The sequence below is a fragment of the Canis lupus genome, chromosome 6, assembly GCF_003254725.2.
Source record: "Canis lupus dingo isolate Sandy chromosome 6, ASM325472v2, whole genome shotgun sequence".
NCBI lineage: Eukaryota > Metazoa > Chordata > Mammalia > Carnivora > Canidae > Canis > Canis lupus.
In genome coordinates, this window is record NC_064248.1 from 17553621 (window position 1) to 17577272 (window position 23652).

The 23652-nt window shown below is 50.1% G+C and overlaps 2 protein-coding genes across 5 annotated transcripts; one reads left to right on the forward strand and one right to left on the reverse strand.

Annotated features, from left to right (window-relative positions):
• Nucleotides 1-5825: 5825 nt before the first annotated feature.
• Nucleotides 5826-23457, reverse strand: ZNF48 (zinc finger protein 48). Of its 3 annotated transcripts, none has more exons than XM_049111255.1 (3): nucleotides 23332-23457; nucleotides 10184-10277; nucleotides 5826-8437 (listed from the first exon to the last, which is right to left on the reverse strand). In XM_049111255.1, exons 2-3 carry the CDS (start codon nucleotides 10260-10262, stop codon nucleotides 6636-6638), a joined length of 1881 nt encoding a protein of 626 aa, XP_048967212.1. In that variant the 5' UTR covers nucleotides 10263-10277; nucleotides 23332-23457; the 3' UTR covers nucleotides 5826-6635. The 3 variants fall into 3 exon arrangements, with proteins under 3 accessions (XP_048967212.1, XP_048967213.1, XP_025271629.2); XM_049111256.1 differs by lacking the exon at nucleotides 23332-23457 and adding an exon at nucleotides 10817-11064; XM_025415844.3 differs by lacking the exon at nucleotides 23332-23457 and adding an exon at nucleotides 10446-10712.
• SEPTIN1 (septin 1) lies at nucleotides 19296-23573 on the forward strand. Of its 2 annotated transcripts, XM_025415848.3 has the most exons (11): nucleotides 19311-19796; nucleotides 19973-20069; nucleotides 20157-20243; nucleotides 20456-20579; nucleotides 20874-21008; nucleotides 21103-21220; nucleotides 22065-22166; nucleotides 22286-22385; nucleotides 22622-22787; nucleotides 23025-23115; nucleotides 23221-23573. In XM_025415848.3, the coding sequence occupies exons 1-11, from the start codon at nucleotides 19794-19796 to the stop codon at nucleotides 23305-23307; spliced, it is 1110 nt and encodes a 369-aa protein (XP_025271633.1). In that variant the 5' UTR covers nucleotides 19311-19793; the 3' UTR covers nucleotides 23308-23573. The 2 variants fall into 2 exon arrangements, with proteins under 2 accessions (XP_025271634.1, XP_025271633.1); XM_025415849.3 differs by lacking the exon at nucleotides 20874-21008 and having other exon boundaries at nucleotides 19296-19796.
• The last annotated feature ends 79 nt before the right edge of the window (nucleotides 23574-23652 follow it).

Genomic DNA, 23652 nt, shown 5'->3' on the forward strand with positions numbered 1-23652 from the left:
ACCCTGTTGCCTGCTCACCTCTTCCCTTCCCTCTTTTTTCCTCTCCCATTTTTTCCTCCTTTCCCGGCTTCGCCTTCCCAATCTCCTTGTCTCTGGGATGTCTTGCCCCTTGAATACGTACTTCCCAAATCAACAGCCACCCTAGCTACCGCTACCACTTACGTGTGGTACGCTTCCTATGCGCCAGCATCACACTAAAGCGTTTTATACACCTCATCTTTGATCCGCGCAAGTGGGGGGGGGGGGTCCATTTTACAGATGAGCTCATTGAACTTGAGGGAGATAAAACTGATTTGCCTAAGTTATACAGTAAGGGATGGGATAGCATCCCTGTCAACAAATAGCCTAAGTGGAAAATTAGTAGCCCAAATCCAGAAGGTCAAATCAGTCCACAGAAGTATCCTGTTTGACCCTCAGGGTATTTTTACTTTTAAAAGTTAGTTTTTTTAAAAATAGAGGTCTTTTACACATTTTAATCTCCCACATTTAAAAATTGGGATATTTTGGGGACGCCTGGGTGGCTCAGTAGTTGAGCATCTGTCTTTGGCTCAGGTCCAGATCCAGGAGTCCCACATCAGATTCCCCACAGGAGGCCTGCTTATCCCTCTGCCTTTGTCTCTGCCTCTCTCTGTGTGTCTCACATGAATAAATAAATAAAATCTTTTTTAAAAATGGGATATTGGGATCCCTGGGTGGCGCAGCGGTTTGGCGCCTGCCTTTGGCCCAGGGCGCGATCCTGGAGACCCGGGATCGAATCCCACGTCGGGCTCCCGGTGCATGGAGCCTGCTTCTCCCTCTGCCTGTGTCTCTGCCTCTCTCTCTCTCTCTCTCTGTGACTATCATAAATAAATAAAGAAAAAAAAATAAAAAAAAATAAAAATGGGATATTTTGGGATCCCTGGGTGGCGCAGCGGTTTAGCGCCTGCCTTTGGCCCAGGGCGCGATCCTGGATGCCCGGGATCGAATCCCACGTCGGGCTCCCGGTGCATGGAGCCTGCTTCTCCCTCTGCCTATGTCTCTGCCTCTCTCTCTCTCTCTGTGACTATCATAAATAAATAAAAATTTTTAAAAAATTGGATATTTTGTATAAAGATCTGTATTTCTCACTTCTCTTGAAAAAGGTACCCATTTCTCCCATTTTATGAATGGGGCAACTAAGATTCAGAAAGGAAAGAAAAGAGAAATAACATTCAGTAAGTGTTTGTGATCCTTATGTCTCTTTATAACAGCCCTGTTGGGATCAATAATATTGTCTCCCTCTGACAAATGAATCAAAGCTTAAAGAATTTAAGTAATTTGCTCGGGCAGCTCGGGTGGCTCAGCGGTTTAGCGCCGCCTTCAGCCCAGGGCGTGATCCTGGAGACTCAGGATCTCGAGTCCCACGTCAGACTCCCTGCATGGAGCCTGCTTCTTCCTCTGCCTGTGTCTCTGCCCCTCTCTCTCTCTCTCTCCTCTCTGTGTATTCTAATGAATAAATAAATAAAATCTTAAAAAAAAAAAGAAATAAGTAATTTGCTCAAAGTCACAAAGCTGGTAAGTCAAAGATTCCAACGCTCATGCTCTTTCTTTTGCACCAAATTATCTTTCAGAAATGAAAATTACATGAGGAAATTGGTGGCAGAGCCAGGACTCAAACTTGAGTCTCAGTCTTCAGAGGCCAGGGCATAATTCGGATGTTGGGATTACATCTGGCTCAAAATTTTTGCTTTTCCTCAGAGCAAGGAAAAGGGGCAAGTGCCTGGATACTTACACTCAAGATCTCCAATACCCACTTCGGTTGTGTAGGCCCTACTATGTGCCTGGCACCATTCTAGGTATTGGCGATGCAGTAGTGAACAAAACAGACAAAAATCTTGGCTGCTATGGAACTTTTAAGAGTGTAAAAAATGTAAACAAGTAAATCAACAAGATGATTGCAGATAAAGAAATTAATAGGGCAAAAAAAAAGAAATTAATAGGGCAAGATGATACAATAGAGTGGCTGTAGTTGGCGGCTTATTTCTCCTGTTTTGTTTTTATTTTTATTTTTTAGGGGGGGTGGAAGGAGAGGCAGAGGGAAATGGGAGAGAGAGAATCTCAAACAGACTCCCTGCTGAGGCTGGAGCCACACGCTAGGCTCCTTCTTGAGACCCTGAGATCATGACCTGAGCTGAAAGCAAGAGTCAGGTGCTTAACCTACTGAGTCACCCAGGTACTCCTTGGGGGCTGCTTTTATGTGGGTAGGGAAGGCCTCTCAGGAAATAGTACTGGAAATGAATCTTGAATTATGAGAAAGGATTAGCCATTTGAAAATCTGGAGGAAAGGGATCCCTGGGTGGCGCAGTGGTTTAGCGCCTGCCTTTGGCCCAGGGCGCGATCCTGGAGACCCGGGATTGAATCCCACGTTGGGCTCCCGGTGCATGGAGCCTGCTTCTCCCTCTGCCTATGTCTCTGCCTCTCTCTCCCTCTCTCTGTGTTACTATCATAAATAAATAAATTTAAAAAAAAATCTGGAGAAAAAAAAAAAGAGAAAATCTGGAGGAAATGTGTTCTAGACAGAACTGCAGAGGCCTAAGGTGAGAATAAGCTTGGCATATTTGAGGAACAGAAAGAAGGTTAGTGTGGCTAGAGCCAAGTGAATTAGCAAGGGGAAATGTAACATGAGAGATGGAGAAGAGGTAGGGAGGAGCCAGGTGGCTGGAACCCCACTTCAAAAGGCAAGACCTGCTTGCCCTGATTCAATCAGTGAGGAGACTCAGCTGGGAACAGTGAAAGTCACCATGGGAAGGGTCTCCTGCTATGGGAGTCTTGGAAGAGATGCTTGCAGAAGGAGGAAAAGGACTTCTGTCCATTTGCTCTACGAACATGTACAAGTATATACCTGAAGTCAGATCTAGTTTCTGTTCTTAAGAATCTCATAGTCAGGGATCCCTGGGTGGCTCAGTGGTTTAGCGCCTGCCTTTGGCCCAGGGCGCAATCCTGGAGTCCCAGGATCGAGTCCCACATCGGGCTCCCGGCATGGAGCCTGCTTCTCCCTCTGCCTGTATCTCTGCCAATCTCTATCTATGTCTATCATAAATAAATAAATAAATCTTTAAAAAAAAATCTCACAGTCAAGAGGCACCTCGGTGGCTCAGTTAGTTGGTTAAGCGTCTGCCTTCACTGCAAGTCATAATCCCAAGGGTCCTGGGATAGAGCCCAGCGTCAGGCTCCTTGATCAGTGGGGAGCCCACTTCTCCCTCTGCCTGCCCCTCCCCCTGCTTGTGCGCGCGCACTCTCTCTCTCTCTGTCAAATAAATAAATGAATAATCTTAAAAATCATAGTATAGGGATCCCTGGGTGGCTCAGCGGTTTAGAGCCTGCCTTTGGCCCAGGGCATGATCCTGGAGACCAGGGGTCAAGTCCCACATCAGGCTCCCTGCATAGAACCTGTTTCTCCTTCTGCCTGTGTCTCTGCCTCTCTCTCTCTCTCTCTCTGTGTTTGTCCCTCAGGAATAAATAAATAAAATCTTTAAAAAAAAATCATAGTATAGTAAAAAAGATTATGATAAAAATATAAGTATATATGAATAAATATAAATATATACATATGAAAGGAAAAGCTAAGATGAATGAATAACTGAATAGCCCCCTTGGAAGGGAGTGGTTATTGGGTGCAGGCCTGGCTGAGGACATAAATGTGAAAGACCTTCAAAGATGAGTAGGAGTTGGCCATATTGACAAGGAGGTAGCAGCTTGAGGGACTCTAAAATCTTGTGAAGAGCACATCATGTTCCGAGGACACTGTTCATCAAAGTATTTAGTGAGGCTTGTTGTGTGCCAGGCTCCTGTTGGCACTGAGAGGTAGAAAGTTGAATTTGGAAAAGTCTTTATTCTACACCTCATTGCTCTGCATTTTGCTATTTGCCTTCAGACTCGCTAGAACTTTACTTCCGTTCTTGAATGCCCAAGGATTTAGGAGCATGCTCTTCTCTCTGCCTGGAAGACTCTGGCTCCTATACCATCCCCCACTCCTTTCTTAGCTTACTCCAAGTCAGTGCTTAGATCTAAACATAGCTGCCAGGCAGCCTGGGTGGCTCAGCGGTTTAGCGCCTGCTTTTGGCCCAGGGCGTGATTCTGGAGACCCGGAATCGAGTCCCACGTTGGGCTTCCTGCATAGAGCCTGCTTCTCTCTTTGCCTCTCTCTCTCTGTGTCTCTCATGAATAAATTTTAAAAAATAATAATAAAATCTTAAGAAATATAAACAGAGCTGCCACTTCTTTAGAGAGGCCTTTCAAACAGGTAGGATTCTCTTCTGTATGTATGGTTCCTGCATAGTCTTTCCTACACTTGTAATAATTTGTTCAAAGTCTGCGTTCTCCATAAACACTGAAGGCAGAGACTTTGTTTTATTCATCCTTCTATCCCCCATACCCAGCACAGGGTAGGTAATGTAGTTGAGTGATTATTTATCCTTAAACAGTTCTTAGTTTCAAGTGCTCAGAAGAAGTAGATTCTAACTCAGGCTGGAAGTTCAGGTAAGGCTTCAGGAAGAAAGTCATCCCTGAAGTGTTCTGACTTGCAGATGTTAACAAGTGGGTGGGGGTACAAGTGGGGATGAGCATTCCAGGGAAAGGAAGCAATATTTAAGAAGCGCAGGGCTGAAACCACACAAATGGAAGACCTTGAATACCAACCTGAATGCCGAGGAGTTAGGTTTTACAGAGGAGACATATGGAGATATGGCAGGGTTTTTAATAGCGGAGTGACACAGATGTAATTTTACAAAGTTCACGGCAGGCGGGCTTGGAGGCCGACTGGTTGGGAGGGGGAACACGGAAACCAGCAGGGGCGATGTTCCAAACGCCCGCAAAGGCCTCCATTCAGGCCTACGGGGGGCAGGGGGTGTGCACCTAAGGACCGAAGCCGCCAAGAACCCCAGGCCTGAATGCAACATTCTAGGGTTTGGAGTGCGTCTAACAAACTTGGCAGAGGTGGGAAGACCGGGAAGAAGGGCGCCGCAGGCGGCTTTCACTGGTTTCCAGGGAAGCCCGGCCGATGGTTCAGATCTCGCGAGAGCTTCTGAGGTGGGGGGCGGGTGGGGCGTTCCCCCGCCGAGACTAGCAGAGACGCCCCGCCGGCTTAGTTGCCAAGCAGTCTCGTACTCCTTTCTTAGGAGGGTGAACTGCCCTCGTCTTTTTTGTCCCTGGCCAATCAGGTCAGTTCCTCTTTCCCTTCCTCCCTACTGGCGGCCTCCTCGGAAAAAGCCAGGAATTGGGAATCTTGCTTCTAGTGACGCGTGGGTCGCTGGGAAAATATGGTTGATTTTTCCAGGGGATAAAGAGGCATCCTCCCTTGGGACTATACAGTCAAGTGACCTGTTTCTCGACAAATAAAAAAGGGTCCCAGGGAGGCGGGGTTTCCCAGGAGGCAGAGCCTCAGCGTCGGGGACCTCTGCGCCTGCACTACACAGACGGCCATCTTCCCCACCTGTCGCCACAGCAACAGCAGCAGCGCTCACCGACCTGCCCCTCCGCTCCCCCGCGTCCCCCCAGCCCACCCCGTGGCGCCGCGCGTTTTTCCTTTTAGGGGTCGCGCTGTACGTTGTGGCGTAGGTGGTGCCTGTGGGTACCCAGAACGCAGGTCTGGTGCATCAGCTGACAGACCTGGTGACCGTTTCTTTCAACCAGCCAGCTAGAAAGCGGCGGCCTATTCCAACTTTTTATTTGACGGGCTCAAAGAGGGCAAGAGACCCTCACAAGTTTACACATGGCTTCACCTGTGGTGAGGCTTTGACGTCTCTTCCACCCCTCACCCTGCGCGCGCGCGCACACACACACACACACACACAAGCACAGAGTCCAAGTTTCAGACAAGAAAATTTATTGGTGAGGAGATACATGGAGATGTGGCTGTCCTGCCTTGGAGCTTCCCTGGCCTCTCCTCACTCCAGTCCTGCTCGTCTCCCAGCCAGTTTGTCTCTGCTGATGTCCACCAGGACCTGGGCTTGGCATGGAGCGTAGGACCTTCTGCGGTCTCTGGTCCATTCTGCCAGTGTCCAGGTGTCAGGGCGGGTTGGGGTTCTCCAGGCAGATAAGATCTGGGCTGTCCAAGGGTGTCCCACTGGCTGACCATGTCCCGTGGCCTGAGCCTGGGTACTGCGATCCACAGAGCAAAGCTCTTCCCATCAGAAGGTTCAAGATGCCCCTGCCTTTCTACCACCCGAAACTCCTTAAGTCTTACTGTTGCAGTTGATAAGGTCAAACCAACCCTGTTTGGTGCTGGCCAGGGTGCTGGTCTCCTAGGGGCAAGGTTGTGTGGGATCAATTCTTAACAGGTTAAGAGGCAGCAGATTTTAGAGTTTTTTAAGGGCCCTCAGGCTAAGGCCAGTTTATTCATTCAATAAGTATTAAGTGCCTACACTATTCAGAATATGAGGCAGTGTTCTAGAAGCTGGGGGTATAGACCACACTGTCAAGGTCCTGACTGAGCCCAGCCAGGACAGTTTCCTGAGCTTCAAGGTCATTGTCTCCAATCTCTATTTCTAACTATTCACTCCTTTCTCCCATTTCTTCCCCTCTTCTCCCTCCCACCACCTCCCCGGCCCTTTATTCTCTGCTTAAGCAGCAGATACCCTCCCTTTGGTCTCCTGGGCTTCCACCTTCCCTGGACCCTATTACTCCAGTCCTGTTGGTGGCTCCTCCTTGAGGGGCCTTGACTGACCATCCCCTGTCCCGAAGGGCCTCAGGACCAAGTGCCCACGCTGGTGCTTGATGCGGGCCGAACTGTCACCAAAACCTTTGCCACACTCTGCACACTTATATGGCTTCTCCCCAGTGTGTGTTCGCCTATGTTTGACCAGATCTGAACTCCGGGGAAATTCCTTCCCACAGAAGCTACACACATGGGGCTGACTGGGTCCAGAGGTCTGGGCTCGGACTCGGGGTCGAGGGGCTGTGGATGCTGGGCCAGGGGGGTTATGTGGCCTCAGGAGAGTGGATGGTGGTGGTGGCCGAGCCCGTTCACCTCGGTGGGTGCGGAGGTGCTTGACTCGGGCTGAGCTGTCAGCAAAACCCTTGCCGCATTCAGGGCAGAGGTAGGGCTTCTCCCCTGTGTGCACACGATGGTGTTTCACCAGGTCCGAGCTTCGGCGGAAGCCCTTGCCACACTCAGGGCACTTGTGTGGCTTGTCACCTTCCAGGGGTGGGGGAGGCTCCCCAGCCTGTGGGCCCCCAGGCTCTGGTTCCAAGCCAGGCAGGCCAAAAGGCCCATCACCTGAGTGTGAAGGGCTTCGAGGTGTCAGAGGGGGGCTCGTGCCAAGAGGAGGTGGGGGTGGGCTTGAGCTGGGGGGTGGGCTGGGGATCAGGGGAGCCAAGGGATAGCCTGGGAAGCTGAAGTCCTGGGGCTCCATATGAGTGAGGCGGTGGCGGAGAAGGGTGGAGCTGAGGCTGAAGGTGCGGTCACATTCAGGGCAGGCGTGAGGCCTCTCCCCACTATGGGTGCGGAGGTGTTTGACCCGGGCAGAGCTGTCAGCAAAGCCCTTGCCACACTCAGGGCATAGATAGGGCTTCTCTCCTGTATGCACCCGCAGGTGCTTCACCAGGTCTGAGCCCCGGGCAAACTCCTTTCCACACACATCACAGCCAAAAGGTTTGGGCCCCAAGTGACTGCGCTGGTGGCTCAGAAGGCTGCAGCTGAGCACAAACCTTTTACCACAATCGGTGCAGATATATGGCTTGTCCTGGGCCTTGGGCCCCTGTGTGGCTGCTGTGGCTGCTCGAGAAGGCTGCTGTCTGGGCACCACGGGCCGGGGAGGCTGCTCCCCCCGGTGTGTCCGCTGGTGCTTTATGCGAGCAGAACTGTCACCAAAGCCCTTCCCACAGATGCCACACTTGTAGGGCTTCTCACCCGTGTGTGTTCGCTGGTGTTTCACCAGGTCAGAACTCTGCCGGAAGCTCTTGCCACATTCACCGCAAATAGTGGGGCGCTCACCAGCGGGGATCCTGGATCGAGGAATCTTTGGGGGGCCTTGGGCTGGTGGCCGGGCTCTGTAGGGTTTTTCACCACTATGAGTTCGCTGGTGTTTGATACGGGCAGAGCTATCCCCAAAGCCCTTGCCACACACCGCACACTTGTAGGGTTTCTCCCCAGTATGGGTCCGCTGGTGTTTCACCAGATCTGACATCTGCCGAAAGCTCTTGCCACACTCACCACACACGGCAGCCCGATCACTAGCCTGGCCCCAACGTGGCTCTCCCAAGAGCCGGGGACCTCCGTCCCGAGCCTGAGGTTTTCCTGGTACCTCTCTCTGGACCCACAAGTCATCCCAGGTCTGGATGCCTTCAGGTTTGAGAGAGGCATTTCCTACTTCATGACCTGGGGCCAAATCTTCCTCTTCCTTGAACCCCAAGTCATCCTCCTGTGGGGTATGTTCAAACTCATCCGGCTGAGAAATCTCCACATTCTCACTCCCTATACCTGAGGAAAGAAAAGGGAATAGTAGACCCTGCCCTTTGGCTCAGCCCCTATCTTTGATAGCAACTTCCCCAGGAACTCTTCCTTGACAATCTGTGGTTACAAGGATGTCTCTCTTCTCTAAACTTCTGAAACACTTATTGCTGCATCTCATTAACAATTGGTAATTTATAACACGCCCTTAATATGTGCCAGTCACTGATCTAAGCATCACTGAAGACTTGTAAACAATGCTATTAGATATTCCTCCTCCTTCTCCCATTTTATAGAAATGAACACTCAGACAGACAATTTAAGTCACTTCTCAAGGTTATAAAGGTTAGAAAGGAGGGACACCCAGGCAGCTCAGCGGTTGAGCGTCTGCCTTCTGCTCAGGGCGTGATCCCAGTCTGGGTATCAGGTCCCGCATAGGGCTCCCTGTGGGGAACCTGCTTCTCCTTCTGCCTATATTGCTGCCTCTCTCTCTCTCTCTCTGTCTCTCATGAATAAATAAACAAAATCTTTAAAAAAAAAAAAAAGGGTTAGAAAATAGCAAAGTCACATTTCTAACTCAGGTCTGTCCAATTCCCAAGCCTGTGTTAACGATGCATGAACAATATACTGTCTCTATTTGAAAAATCTAATATTTGTTATTTCTCTTATACCTTTTTTTTTTTTTTTAAGATTTTGTCTATTTATTCATGAGAGACAGAGAGAGGCAGAGACACAGGCAGAGGGAGAAGCAGGTTCCCCACAGGGAGCCCGATGCGGGACCTGATACCCAGACTGAGATCACGCCCTGAGCAGAAGGCAGACGCTCAACTGCTGAGCCACCCGGGCGTCCATCTCATTTTTTTTTTAAAGGAATTTATTTATTCATGAGAAGGCACCGAGAGAGAGGCAGAGACACAGGAAAAGGGAGAAGCAGGCTCCATGCAGAGAGCCTGATGCAGGACTCAATCCTGGGACCCTAGGATCACACCCTGAGTCAAAGGCAGTTGCTCAACTGCTGAGCCACCCAGGCGTCCCAGGGTGCCCCTCTCTTATATCTTCTTATATTAGCTCATTCTGTAATTTATTACTTCATTCACCTTGTGTGTACCTGAGAGGACCCAGACACACACCTGTCCCTCAAAATGCGTAGGGTTGGTAGAGAGATAAGATCAAGCACAAATAATTATAATTATGGGCTCAGAATAACTGCTCTCAGGAGAGAGAAGAAATAAGGAGATAGGGCCAAGTTTTCACAGCACAGAAAAGAGTAAACCATGGAGAGGAATGGAAGATAAAGCTGGAAAGGATGTTGGGATTAGATTAAGCATGTAAGGCCCAGACCAAACACTACGCTAAGGCTTTTGATTAGTAGGCAGAAGGGAGTTAGGGAAGGTGTCTGAGAAGGAACCAGGATTAAATGTGGACTTGGATCAAGGTGGCTGCTGAGTGCATCACTGAAGAGAAAAGGGATGTGGGGAGGTTGTTGCAATTGTCAGGATGAGATAAAATGAGCCCTGAAGTAGGGCACAGGCGGTGAAGCTGGTGATGACTGTCCAGGACCCCGGAGAGTCCTTAAGATGAAGCCCCTCAACCGCCTGACGCACAGTAGGTGCTCAGAAACGCTAGCTCCCTAACCTTGGCTTTTCCTCCCCTCCCCCTCCCTCTGGAAGCACAGCTCCCTCCCGATTTTTCTAGGTCTCGGCTAAACAGAGCCCGGCACCGGAGTCCCCACCCGGCCTTTACCTACTCCAGGCGGCGCACCGCCCCGGGCCTCACCTGTGCGGGCGCTTCTCAGCTGCTCCCTCTCCTCTGCGCCCTGGAGATCCGGGCCCCAGGGCTCCACCGCGCGCTCCATCGCCCGCACGCCGCCCTGAGCAAGGGGACAGACACAATCCCACGGTCACACAGCCATGTGCGGCCCGCGGGGTCCTGCCGCTGCCCTCTGCCGGTCAGCACGGGCACCGGACAGCGGCCGGGTCCTGAGGTGCGGGGCGCGGTCCCCGGTGACCCCCGCCCGCGCCGCCGGCCGCCCCTGCACCTGCTGTTCCTTCCGGCCCGCAGCGCCCCCTTCTCCTCCTGGCCGCCTCCGACTACGCCACCCCGGCGCCCTCGCGAGCTCCTCGGCGGGGCTCCGCTGCCCGAGCCGCCGGCGGCCCCGGGACGCGGGCTCCGCGCCAAATGGGGAGGGGGCTCGGACCCAGGCGTCCCGGGGGCGGCCGCCGGGGGCGGGGACGGGAAGCGGAAGCGCGGGGCCGCACGGAACCGCTCTAGGACCTGGGAGGAGCTGCATGCCTGTGGGGGCCGCCCGCGTCCTCCCGAGCTCGGTGGCCGGCGGGAGGCCGCAAGCCGCGGACAGGGCTACTCTAAGCCGAGGACAGTTGCCCGAACTCGGTGGTATTAACCATGTACCTGCTGGGCTGGAGCGGGGTGATGAGGGCCGAAGACTCTTCCTAATTGTCGCTGTGTCGGGCCACCCGCGCCGATCTCCGGGGCTGGCCGACCGCGCCAGCCACCCCGGTCCGGAGAGACAAAGAGAGATCCGAAGACTGACCCAGGGAAAGGGGTGGGGGAGAGACCAAGGCAAACAAAGGGCGGCGGAGGGCGGCGGAGACCCCAGACGGGGCGGGGGCGGGGCGCTGAGACACAGGAAACAAAGCGCGGCCGGTCCGAGAGGCCTAGGGCCGGGGGTAGGGTGGGAAGGGGGGCTGGGCTAGGGGAGACCGAGGCCGGAGCAGCCGGTAGAGGGGTGGGAAGGGGGGCTGGGCTAGGGGAGACCGAGGCCGGAGCAGCCGGTAGAGGGGTGGGGAGGGGGCTGGGCTAGGGGAGACCGAGGCCGAAGCAACCGGTAGAGGGGTGGGGAGGGGGCAGGGCTAGGGGAGACCGAGGCCGGAGCAGCCGGTAGAGGATTGAGGCCGGCGCCAGAGAAATGACGGGGAGAGGGGGCCAGTTGAAATCAGGCCAGGGGCCTGGAGCGGAGACCCTGAGCCAGAGACTCACCAAGTCGTAACCCAAGAGCCCCGAGTCAGAGAGGACACAAAGGCAGAGAGAGACCGAGAGACAACGGCGGCCCAAAAAATATAGGAGCAAAAGCTTGGCCGCCGAAAACAAAGAGATGTAGAAACAAGAGATAGATACAAAGTCACTGAAGCACAGTCGGAGGAGCTGTAAGAAGAGGAAGGGAGGGACGCCTGGGTGTCTCAGTGGTTGAGCTTCTGCCTTTGGCTCAGGGCGTGATCCTGGAGTCCTGGGATTGAGTTCCACATCGAGCTCCCCGCAGGGAGCCTGCTTCTTCCTCTGCCTGCGTCGCTGCCTCTCTCTCTGTGTCTCTCATGAATAAATAAATAAAATCTTTAAAAAAAAAAAAAAAAGAGGAAGGGAATCTGGAGAGAAGCAGGCCCAGAGGCAGAGGAACAAAAGACAGTGAAACAGGCAGAGACAAAGAGAGACACAAAGAAAGAGCCCATGGGGAGACTAGGGGACAGGTCGACAACCCCACAAAGGCCAAACCCAAGAAGGAGAGCCTAAAACATTAAACCCTGGTTTCCAGTTTGGTGCCACCATGGCTGAGTCTGTGTTCCAGGGGACCTGGGGTGTGATCCCCGGTATCTGTACTCTGAACCAGCTTGTCTTTGGTGAAGAGAGGAGTGCCTGAGAGATGATCTGATGATAGGGAGGGGTGACAGATTTGTATATTAATTCACATTTAATTAGCACCTTAATGCAAAGCCAAAAGTTTGGGATAAAGAGATGAAACACATGTAAGATTTGTCCTTGGATGCTACCAGTTTACAGGGGCAAGCATGCCAATCATGAAAAAGAAAAGAATTATAGGGGCATGAAAAAGTTACATGCACCAGTAAAAGAGTGTGGGAAGGCAGGAAGAATTCTAAGCTGTGGGAATGGGTCAGCGTAGTTCTGGGTGTCTGGTAGGCATGGATGTTAGACACTGACATCAATCAGCACACACTTATGGATCATCAATATCTAGATGCTGTGTAGGCCCTGAAAATACAAAGAAACTCCTTAGTCCAGTAGAAAATGGAGATATGCAAGTGGTGAGACTTTTTTTTAAAGATTTTATTTATTCATGAGAGACACGGAGGGGTAGAGAGGTAGAGACCTAGGCAGAGGGAGAAGCAGGCTCCATGCAGGGAACCAGATGTGGGACTCTATCCTGGTACTCCAGGATCATGCCCAGAGCCAAAGGCGGACGCTTAACCACTGAGCCACCAGGCATCCTGATGAGACAGATTCTATACCAACCTGATGAACAAAATATGATAGGAGTGCAGTGCAGAGAGAGAGAGACCTGTAGAGTTTAGTGGCTATGGACACTGCCTTTAAAGCCATTCCTGCAGGCTGATTCCTGACCTTGTCATTTACTATTGTTTGACCCTAGTCAAATTTGACCTACTTCTTTTCCTAAACTGTAAAATGGGGAGGATAATAGCCAATTTGAATGGTTCAGGATTAATATGTGTTGTATGTGTAAAGTGCTTAGCCAAAGATAACAGCTTTTACTTTTTTGGGTGGAGCAACCAAGAAAGAAGATGGCATTTTTGAGCCAATCCTTTCAGAACAGCTAAGGTTTCACCAAAATCCAGAGTGGGCTAAAGTGGGGGCTGAATGAAGAACTCAGGCAGAGGGAATGAAATGAACAGTTGCCTACACACTATTTGAAAACCTACTACATGCTAGAAGCCTGAGATCCAAAGATGGTGAAGACCTATCCTCAAAGAGAAAAACAGAATAGTTGTGTTTTTTTTTTTAAGATTTTATTTATTTATTCATGAGAATACACAGGAGAGAGAGAGAGAGAAGCAGAGACACAGGCAGAGGGAGAAGCAGGCTCCATGCAGGGAGCCTGACATGGGACTCGATCCTGCGTCTCCAGGATCATGCGCCGGGCTGGAGGGCTGCTGAGCCACCGGGGCTGCCCGAATAGTTGTGTTTTAATGTGTCATGAGTTTACATAATAGGAAGGCAAAGGAAGCTGAAGATAGAATGGTACATTTAGTTGTATTCTGGGGGCCCACCATGTGCCAGGTCTTTGTTTATTTTATTTATCTATTTTATTTATTTATGATAGTCCCACAGAGAGAGAGAGAGAGGCAGAGACACAGGCAGAGGGAGAAGCAGGCTCCATGCACCGGGAGCCCGACATGGGATTCGATCCTGAGTCTCCAGGATCGCGCCCTGGGCCAAAGGCAGGCGCCAAACCGCTGCGCCACCCAGGGATCCCGTGCCAGGTCCTTGTGATGGAAAACAGAGATAAGGGGGTACCAAATGGCAAAAAGCCAGCCACTCTTGGAGAACCTTCTGAAAGGTGGCCAGTCTGTATACCATACTCACTCACAGAACTAGCTAGAGAAAGCCTGGACTTCTTAGGTCTGAACCTGAATTCGGATCAAAAGATACAGAAGCCCTTCCAGGGATGCCCGGTGGGGCCATCAATAGCTATGCAGGTTTAATGGCAAGATGAAAAATAAATAATCCAGATGATTAAATGAGAAAATACCTATCTACCATATACTGCCCCATAGGAATCTCAAGGTAGGATCTTCCTTTCTCTGAGCAGGCCCCAAACCTTATTGTATGGATGATTAGACATAATTTGTTGGAGTAATAAGCATGTAAATGAATATTGTGTCACTAGTAATTCATGTCATCTCTGCAAGCTAAGAGCCTATTGTTTATGCAATTTGTTAATATTCACAAATGCCTTAAATATGTGACTTCCTTTGACTCAGTAATTCACCTCATAGAAAGGCCTAAGGAAATGGTTGGACAAGTACACAATGATGGCACCACAAACATGTCCATCCCAGCTCAGCATTGTTTATCACTGGGAAAAAATGGGAATCAATCTAAATACTAAACTTTTATAAAAATGATGATATATATGGCCAATAGACATGAAAAGATGCTCGACATCACTGATCATCAGGGAAATGCAAATCAAAACTACAATGATATTTTACCTCACACCTGCCAGAATGGCTAAAATCAGCTACACAAGAAACAAGTGTTCACAAGAAGGTGGAGAAAAAGGAACCCTCATGCACTATTGGTGGGAATGCAAACTGGTGCAGCCACTGTGGAAAACAGTATCAAGTTTCCTCAAAAAGTTAAAATAGAACTATCCTGCAATCTAGCAATCCCACTACTGGATATTTAACCAAAAAATATAAAAACATCAAAGGGATACATGTACCCCAATGTTCATAGTAGCATTATCCACAATGGCCAAATTACGGAAGCAGCCCAAGTGTCTACTGATAAATGAATGGATAAAGAAGATGTGGTGTGTATATATAATGGTTATTACTCAGCCATAAAAAAGAATGAAATCTTGCCTTTTGCAGCAACATGACGGAGCTAGAGTATAATGCTAAGGGAAATAAGTCAATCATAGAAAGACAAATATTGTTTCACTCACGTGGAATTTAAGAAAACAAGCAAAGGGGAAAAAGAGAAACAAGCCAAGAAACAGACTTTTAATTATAGAGAACAAATTGATGGTTATCAGAGGCAGAGAGGGACTAAACAGATGATGGGAGGCTAAGGAGTGAACTTGTGTTGAGCACTAGGTGATGTATGGAATTGTTGAATCATGTTGTATACCTGAAACTAATAACACTGTATGTTAGCTGGAATTAAAACAAAACTTAAAAAAAAAAAAGAAAAACCACTCTATATCAAATTGTTAAATGTCATCCTCATAAAAATAAATGAATGTTAAAAATTATAAATATTTATTATAGATAGAACATATGCAGTGATAAAAATAGGATTCCAAACAAAGTTATAGTATGATCCTAGTTTTGTAAATATGTTTATTCATATTTAAAGGGATGAGAGAAAATCTAGAAGGATAAAAATCAAAATGGGGTTATATCATGGTAGTGATATTAGATGCATATATATTTTTTAAGATTTTATTTATTCATAAATGAATAAATTCATAAATAAAATGAATACTACTGTGTTACATACTGTGTTCTTACAATTTATTCATAAATAAAATGAATACTACTGTGTTACATACTGTGTTCTTACAATAAAATAAGCTGGAGAAAGGAAAATGTTATCAAAATCATAAGAAGGGGTGCCTGGGTGGCTCAGTCAGTTAAGCATCTGATTTTGGCTTGGGTCTTGATCTTGGGGTCCTGGGATTGAGTCCCGTATTGAGTCAGGTCATGATATTGGGGTCCTGGGATTGAGTCCACTATTGAGCTCCTCATCAGTGGGGAGTCGCTTGTTCCTCTCCCTCTGCCCCTCCCCCTGCTCCTGTGCTTGTGCTCTCTCAAATAAATAAAAATCTTAAAAAAAAAAAAAGGGTGGGGGGATCCCTGGGTGGCTCAGCGGTTTCGCGCCTGCCTTTGGCCGGGGGGTGCGATCCTGGAATCCCGGGATCCAGTCCCACGTCAGGCTCCCGGCATGGAGCCTGCTTCTCCCTCTGCCTGTGTCTCTGCCTCTCTCTTTCTCTCTCTCTCTCTCTCTCTCTCTCTCTCTCATAAATAAATAAAAATAAAAATAAATCTTAAAAAAAAAAAAAGGAGGGGTGCCTGGGTAGTTCAGTTGGTTAAGCATCTGCCTTCTGCTCAAGTCAGGATCATGAGGTCCTGGAATTGAGCCCCAGTATCAGGCTTCCTGCTCAGTGGGGAATCTGCTTCTCTCTTTCCCTCTGCCCCTCCCCCAGCTCATGCTCCCGTGTACTCTCTCTCTCTCTAATTAATAATAAATGAAATCTTTTAAAAAATAAATTAAAAATTAAAAAAAGAATATCATGGGATGCCTGGGTGGCTCAGTGGTTGAGCATCTGCCTTTGGCTCCAGTCGTGATCCTGGGGTCTTGGGATGGAGTCCTGCATTGGGTTCCCCACGGGGAGCCTGCTTTTCCTTCTGCCTGTCTCTGCCTTTCTCTGTGTGGGTTTCTCATGAATAAATAAAACCCTTTTTTTTTAAGATTTTTTATTTATTTATTCATGAGAGACACACACAGAGAAAGGCAGAGACACAGGCAGAGGGAAAGCAGGATCCCTGCAGGGAGTCCGATGTGGGACTCAATCCCAGGACCCCAGGATCATGTCCTGAGCCAAAGGCAGATGCTCAACCACTGAGCTACTCAGGTGTCCCTAAATAAACAAAATATTTTTAAAAGAAAAGAAAATCATAAGAGAAAAATACCTTTATAGTACTGTATTCATTGAAAAAAAAATCTGCATACAAATGGACACCCCCACCCCCACCACCACCATCATCACAGTTGAAAGCTGTGTTGTTCTGGGGTCAAATGTACTCCTGGAGTGCAAGGGGGGAGGAGCTCAGAGTTTTAATTAAGACTTTAGGCCTGCTCAGCTTGATAAGAAATGCAGGAGGAAGGGTTTCGGAGTGAGGAGGGGTATAATTATCCCTTCCCTTGGCTTCTCGAAGTCCTCTGTTTATCTCCTTGTTGCACTACGTTTTTAGCACCAGTGCTCTGTGGCACACTTACCTGTGGCTGTCTCTGGCTCCCCAGAGGGCCGAAACCCTGTCTACATCCTCAGCAAGGGGCAATCACTAGATTTGAGATGGTGGCACTGTCACACCCCTCTGCCCAAGTAATGCTAGCAATAGCTAGCATTTTCTGTGGGAGCTCATCTCATACATTGGATACTGAACTAAGAGCTTTATGTCTATTAGGCCGTAAAATCCCCATTGTGACCCTAAGCGGTAGAATTATTAATTTAATATTTAAGGGATGCCTGATAGCTCAGCAGTTGGGGGTCTGCCTTCAGCTCCGGGCATGATCCCGGAGTACTGGTATGGAGTCCCGCATCGGGCTCCCTGCATGGGGCCTGCTTCTCCCTCTGCTTCTATCTCTGCCTCTCTCTCTGTGTGCCTCTCATGAATAAATAAATAAAATCTTTTTTAAAAATTATTTATTTATTCATGAGAGACACAGAGAAAAAGGCAGACACAGGCAGAGGGAGAAGCAGGCTCCCAATGGGGAGCCTAATGCGGGACTGAATCCTAGGACCCCAGCCTGAATGAAAGGCAGATGCTCAAACACTGAGCCACCCAGGCGTCCTGAGCATGCAACTCTTGATCTTGGGGTCATGGGTTTGAGCCCCATGTTGGGTGTAGAGATTACTTTAAAAAAAAAAAAAAAGAAAAAAGCTTTAAAAAAGCTTTTAAAAAATGGTGCTGAAAAAAAAAAAAAAAAAAAAAAAATGGTGCTGGCGACGCCTGGGTGGCTCAATGGTTGAGTGTCTTCCCTTGGCTCAGGGTGTGATCCTGGAGTCATAGGATGGAGTCCCATATCAGGCTCCCTGCATGGGGCCTGCTTCTCCCTCTGCCTGTGTTTGCCTCTTTCTCTGTGTCTCTCATGAATAAATAAATACCTTTTTTTTTTAATATTTTATTTATTTATTCATGAGAGACACACAGAGAGAGGCAGAGACACAGGCAGAGGGAGAAGCAGGCTCCCAATGGGGAGCCTGATGCAGGACTGAATCCTAGGACCCCAGCCTGAACGAAAGGCAGCCGCTCAACCACTGAGCCACCCAGGTGTCCTGAGCATGCAGCTCTTGATCTTGGGGTCATGGGTTTGAGCCCCATCTTGGATGTAGAGATTACTTTAAAAAAAATTTTTTTTAAAGCTTTTAAAAAATAGTGCTGGGGGGCAACCCCAGTGACACAGCGGTTTAGTGCCACCTGTGGCCCAGGGTGTGATCCTGGAGACCTGGGATAGAGTCCCACATTGGTCTCCCTGCATGGAGCCTGCTTCTCCCTCTGCCTGTGTCTCTGCCTCTGTGTGTGTGTGTGTGTGTCTCTATGAATAAATAAATTTTAAAAATCTTAAAAAAAAAAATAGTGCTGGGGACGCCTGGGTGGCTCAACGGTTGAGTGTCTCCCTTCGGCTCAGGGTGTGATCCTGGAGTCCCAGGATGGAGTCCCATATCGGGCTCCCTGGGGGAGCCTGCTTCTCCCTCTGCCTATGTCTCTGCCTCTCTCTCTGTCTCTCATGCATAAATAAATAAAATTTAAAAAAATAGTGCTGAATGAAAAAGTTAACAAATATGTATTCATATATATAATCATTTGTGTAAACATGCACTGTATACTACACATTTTTCATTTTTTTAAGGTTTTTCTTTTATTTATTTATTCATGATAGACAGACAGAGAGAAAGAGGCAGAGACACAGGCAGAGGGAGAAGCAGGCTCCATGCTGGGAGCCTGATGCGGGACTCGATCCCGGGACTCCAGGATCGCACCCTGGGCCAAAGGCAGGTGCTAAACCGCTGAGCCACCCAGGGATCCCCACTACACATTTTTCAAAATGCATACACACCAAAAAATTACACACAGAAGCACATTAGGGACCTGGGATGGAGCCAGGCTTTGGGCTCCTGCTCAGCTGGAAGACTGCTTCGCCCTTTCCCTCTGCTGCTCACTTGCTTGTGCTCTCTCTGTCTCTCAAATACATAAAATCTTAAAAAAAAAAAAAAAAAAAAAAAAGAATCCCTTGCATGAAGGGGTACCTGGGTGGCTCAGTCAGTTAAGTGTCTGCCTCCAGCTCAGGTCATGATCTCAGGGTTCTGGGATGGAGCCCCCCCCCCCCCCCCCCAACTGGGCTCTCTGCTCAGTGAGGAGCCTACTTTTCCCTTTCCCTCTGCTTGCCACTCTATGTATTTGTGCTTTTTCTCTATCAAATAAATAAATAAAATCTTAAAAAAAAAAAAGAAAAAGAAAAAGAACCAATTGCATGGGGGAAAAAAATGAATCAGGGGCACCTGGGTGGCTCAGTGGTTGATCATCTACCTTCAGCTTAGGGCGTGATCCTGGGATTCTGAGATTGAGTCCTGCATTGGACTCCCCATCCAGGAGCCTGCTTCTCCCTCTGCCTATGTCTCTGCCCCTCTGTCTGTGTCTCTCATGAATAAATGAATAGAATCTTTAAAAAAAAATCAATTGCATGAGCTGGTAAGGAAAATTGATGGCTTCTTCCACCCCTAAATCTGTTAAGACTTTTGGTCCACTTAGTCTCTGGGAACTTTTTTTTTAACCATCTCAGTCAAAGTCTCATCTCACTTGCTAAAGACACCAATCTGCTTCCTTCCTCTCTGCCTATACCCCACCTCTCACCAGGGTGATGGGGTCACAGTGGGGGCTTGGAATAAGGGTGTGCAGAGAACTGAGGTGTTGAAGCTTCCCAAGAGGGCATAGCCAAAGGGATCCAGAAAGTGAGAACTCCCAGGTTTTCTTGGTCTTGGCTTTCCTCACCAGTTCGAGCATCTCAGCTTCCTACATTGCCCGCCCCCTTATTTGCCACACTCAACTTCCTGCCCCACCAGAGGAAGTGGGGAGAGACAGCAGGTGCAGCGACAGCTAGCAGGGCCATGGTAAGTCCTTCTGCCCAGGAATACAGGCATCTTTGCCCTCAGCCCCCAAACCCCGGAGTCGCCAGGCCCAAGTCAACCCATGGTAGGCTGACTTCTCCTCACTCCCAAGGAGAAGTCAGCTTACACTGGGGGCCCTGCCTGCCGCTCCCAGCAGCCTCATACTGTCTGCCCCCTAGCAACAGGACAAGGAGTATGTGGGTTTCGCCGCCCTCCCCAATCAGCTGCACCGCAAGTCCGTCAAGAAGGGCTTCGACTTCACACTCATGGTGGCAGGTCTGATGGGTTTGGGACAGGGGACTGGGTCCTCAAGAGACCCTGGCTGTCTCCTCACCTGACCAGGTGGGTCTGTCCTGTCCACAGGGGAGTCAGGCTTGGGAAAATCCACCCTCATCAACAGCCTGTTTCTCACCAATCTCTATGAGGACCGGCAACTGCCAGAGGCCAGCGGTAAGACCATCCTGTCCTCTCCAGGTCCTCTGTCTCCCCTATCCCCAGGTGGCACTCATCTGGGTCTCCCCTGACTTTTTGGGGGCACTCGGGTAGCTCAGTGCTTTTCTGAGACTCCCCTGAAAAAAATGGGTGGGGGCAACTGGGATTCTGAGAAAGGAAACCTGGCTCAGACCCCTGCGAAGCTCCCTGACCACTTCTCATCTCCACAGCTCGCTTGACACGAACACTGACCATTGAGCGCCGGGGTGTGGAGATCGAGGAGGGGGGTATTAAGGTGAAGCTGACAGTGGTGGATACACCTGGCTTTGGGGACTCCGTGGATTGTTCAGACTGGTGAGAACAATGGAAGGAGCGCGGGCTAAGCTTCCCCATGTGGCTACTCTGTGAAGGCTGAGGGGTCAGTTACAGGACTGGTCTGCTCTGCCCCTGCCCTCCCCAAAAGGTGGGTCTGCATCTGGTGGCCATGTGGCTTCCCAACAGCTGAACTACACCTCATCAATCTCCTTTGATGTCTTTGGTTAGAGTCCAAGAAACTAGTTCCCACCTCCAGGGTCCTGGCTAGCTTCGACCCCTTCCCTCCCCTGTGGCCCCTCCCCTGTGACTGTTCTCTCTTGCCCCACACCCCAGCTGGCTGCCTGTGGTGCGCTTCATTGAGGAGCAATTTGAGCAGTATCTTAGGGATGAGAGTGGCCTGAACCGGAAGAACATTCAGGATTCCCGTGTCCACTGCTGCCTCTACTTCATCTCACCCTTTGGCCGAGGGTCTGGGGGACACCCTCGAGGGTTGAGGTATTGGGTAGGGGCAGGGAAGGTTTCCGTGGCCTAAGGCTGAACCCTGACCAATCACTCCACGCAGGCTCCGGCCCCTAGATGTGGCCTTCCTCCGGGCAGTACATGAAAAGGTCAACATCATCCCAGTCATTGGCAAAGCAGATGCCCTGATGCCTAAGGAGACCCAGGCTCTCAAGCAGAAGGTATGTCTGGTAACCTCTGATCTTTGGCCCTACATGAAGCCAAAAGTTGTTATCAAACCTGAAATCAGCTTTGACTTCTTTGATCTCGGGAAAGGAAGCAAAATGAGTCAAACCACACTGCAGGAGAGAGTTTCTGAGGAAGGTGGGTAGTAAGCTGGCTGAAGAAGCTGGAGGCTCGGAATAGAATCCCTGGACTGGTTGCTTGGCTAAGGCCTGTCTGTCTGAGGGTGGCAGCAAGGAATGATGATCCCCATCGTAACTTCAGAGCCCTCTCTCACTGTTTCTGCTTAGGCCTCTCTCTCCTGGGCTTTTGGTATTTGCCTCATCCTATAATCTTCCCAGGCTCCAGTCATCCCTGTTAGGGTGTCTTTGTCTCTTTTTCACCATATATATCTCTCTCATTACTTGAGTTTTTTTTTGTTTTGTTTTGTTTTGTTTTGTTTTTTTTTAAGATTTAAATAAAAGTATTTTTTTTAATTAAAAAAAATTTTTTTAAGCCCAACAGGGGCTTGAGCTCATGACCCTGAGATCAAAACCTGAGCTGAAATCAAGTCAGATGCTTCACCCACCGAGCCACCCAGGGGCCCCAAGATCTTAAGTAATCTCTACACCCAACGTGGGGCTTGAACTCACAACCCTGAAGTCAAAAGTCACATGCTCTACTGAGTGAGCCAGCCCAGGCACCCTTCTGAGATTTTGGTTTGGGGCCTCCTGTATGTCACCATCTGCCTTTCATGTCACCTGCCTCTGACCACCTGGTACCTTATCTCACTGTCTCCAGCCAGGCAGTGTCTGCTGCTCACAGCCTCTGTTTCTCACTGTCTGTGCATCTGTCTGCTCCTAGATCAGGGACCAGTTGAAAGAGGAAGAGATCAACATCTACCAGTTCCCCGATTGTGACTCTGATGAGGATGAGGACTTCAAGAGGCAGGATGCAGAGATGAAGGTAAAGATGCAAAGGAGGATGGGGCAAAGAAGCCAGGGCTGCGGCTGCAGAGGTGGAGGTTGACAACGAGGTTTCTGCCCAAGAGGGGCCACCGGTGATCCCTGACTCCTGCCTTTCAGGAAAGCATCCCTTTTGCAGTTGTTGGTTCCTGCGAGGTAGTGAGGGACGGTGGGACCCGGCCTGTGAGGGGACGCCGCTACTCCTGGGGTACCGTGGAGGGTGAGTAAGGTGGGCATGCTTTCTGAGGCCAGCGGGGAGCCCAAGACGCCTCTGAGTCAATGGCACCCAACATGTAAAGTTGGGGCGATCTCTGGTCCCGGGGATCCTAAGAGCCAAAAGAGGGATCCTTGGACTTCAGACCCTCACCTAGACAGGGGCAGGAATCTGGGCAGACTCGACCAGGCCCAGTAGGGCTAGACCCGAAGGTCCCTGACACTCGCCGGTCCGCCCCTCAGTCGAGAACCCACATCACTGCGACTTCCTGAACCTGCGACGGATGCTGGTGCAGACACACCTGCAGGACCTGAAGGAAGTGACCCACGATCTTCTCTACGAGGGCTACCGGGCCAGCTGCCTACAGAGCCTAGCCCGGCCTGGGGCTCGCGATCGAACCAGCCGTAGGTGAGACCCTGACCTGAGTCCTAGGGACTCCCAAGGCCTGGCCCTCACTGTCCCGGACCCGGCCTTCATCATCCAGACCACTCTCCCAGAATCTTTCCCCATCCACTTTGTTTATGGCATTGAAAGGACATGGCCCCGCCTCTAGACCCCAACCTCGCCACACGCCCCGCGCCGCTCCTGCAACCATTAACCGAGGGTCCCGCCCTTGATTCCCTGTCCCTTTCCCCCGCCTCCTAGTAAGCTCTCCCGCCAGAGCGCCACAGAGATCCCGTTGCCCATGCTGCCTCTGGCCGAGACAGAGAAATTGATCCGTGAGAAAGATGAAGAGGTGAGCAAGTACCTCGCTCTGCCCCAACCCCCCAGAACCCCAAGTCTTCTTCGAAGTCCCTCCATGGCCTCCCCGTCCCACCGCCTACAATCTTGCCCCGCACAGCTGCGCCGCATGCAAGAGATGCTGGAGAAGATGCAGGCCCAGATGCAGCAAAGCCAGACTCAGGGAGAGCAATCGGACACTCTCTGAGGACCCCGCCCGGCCCTGCTTTACCTCGGCTCCGCCTTCAGTCGGTTCCCGTCCAATCCTGGAGCCCCAGCCTGCGAGACCCAACTCGGCTCTGGGCTCTCGGGCTAAGAGGTTCTCCCAATGCCGGGTTTGTAGTCCCGCCTTTGGCCACACCCCTTGGCCACGCCCCAGCTTTCAGCCCCGCCCCTAGCCCCCCCGCCCCCTTCACTCAAGCTGTGACTTCAATAAAATGAGTTTCAGGGCGCCGGAGTGGCCCAGTATGTTAAGCGTGAGGCTCTTGAGTTTGGCTCAGGTCATGATCTCAGGGTATAGAATCCAGTGGGGGGGTGGGGGGGCCGGTCCTGC

Coding starts and splice junctions, on each gene's coding strand:
- ZNF48 (XM_025415844.3), bottom strand. CDS start 10,697: ATGCAGCTCCTCCCAGGTCCTAGAGCGGTTCCGTGCGGCCCCGCGCTT. Junction 10,278..10,445: donor CGGGCCGGAAGGAACAGCAG/GTGCAGGGGCGG, acceptor CCCCTTGCTCAG/GGCGGCGTGCGGGCGATGGA. Junction 8,438..10,183: donor GCTGAGAAGCGCCCGCACAG/GTGAGGCCCGGG, acceptor TTCTTTCCTCAG/GTATAGGGAGTGAGAATGTG.
- SEPTIN1 (XM_025415848.3), top strand. Junction 20,580..20,873: donor TCCGTGGATTGTTCAGACTG/GTGAGAACAATG, acceptor CCCACACCCCAG/CTGGCTGCCTGTGGTGCGCT. Junction 22,788..23,024: donor CGCGATCGAACCAGCCGTAG/GTGAGACCCTGA, acceptor CCCGCCTCCTAG/TAAGCTCTCCCGCCAGAGCG.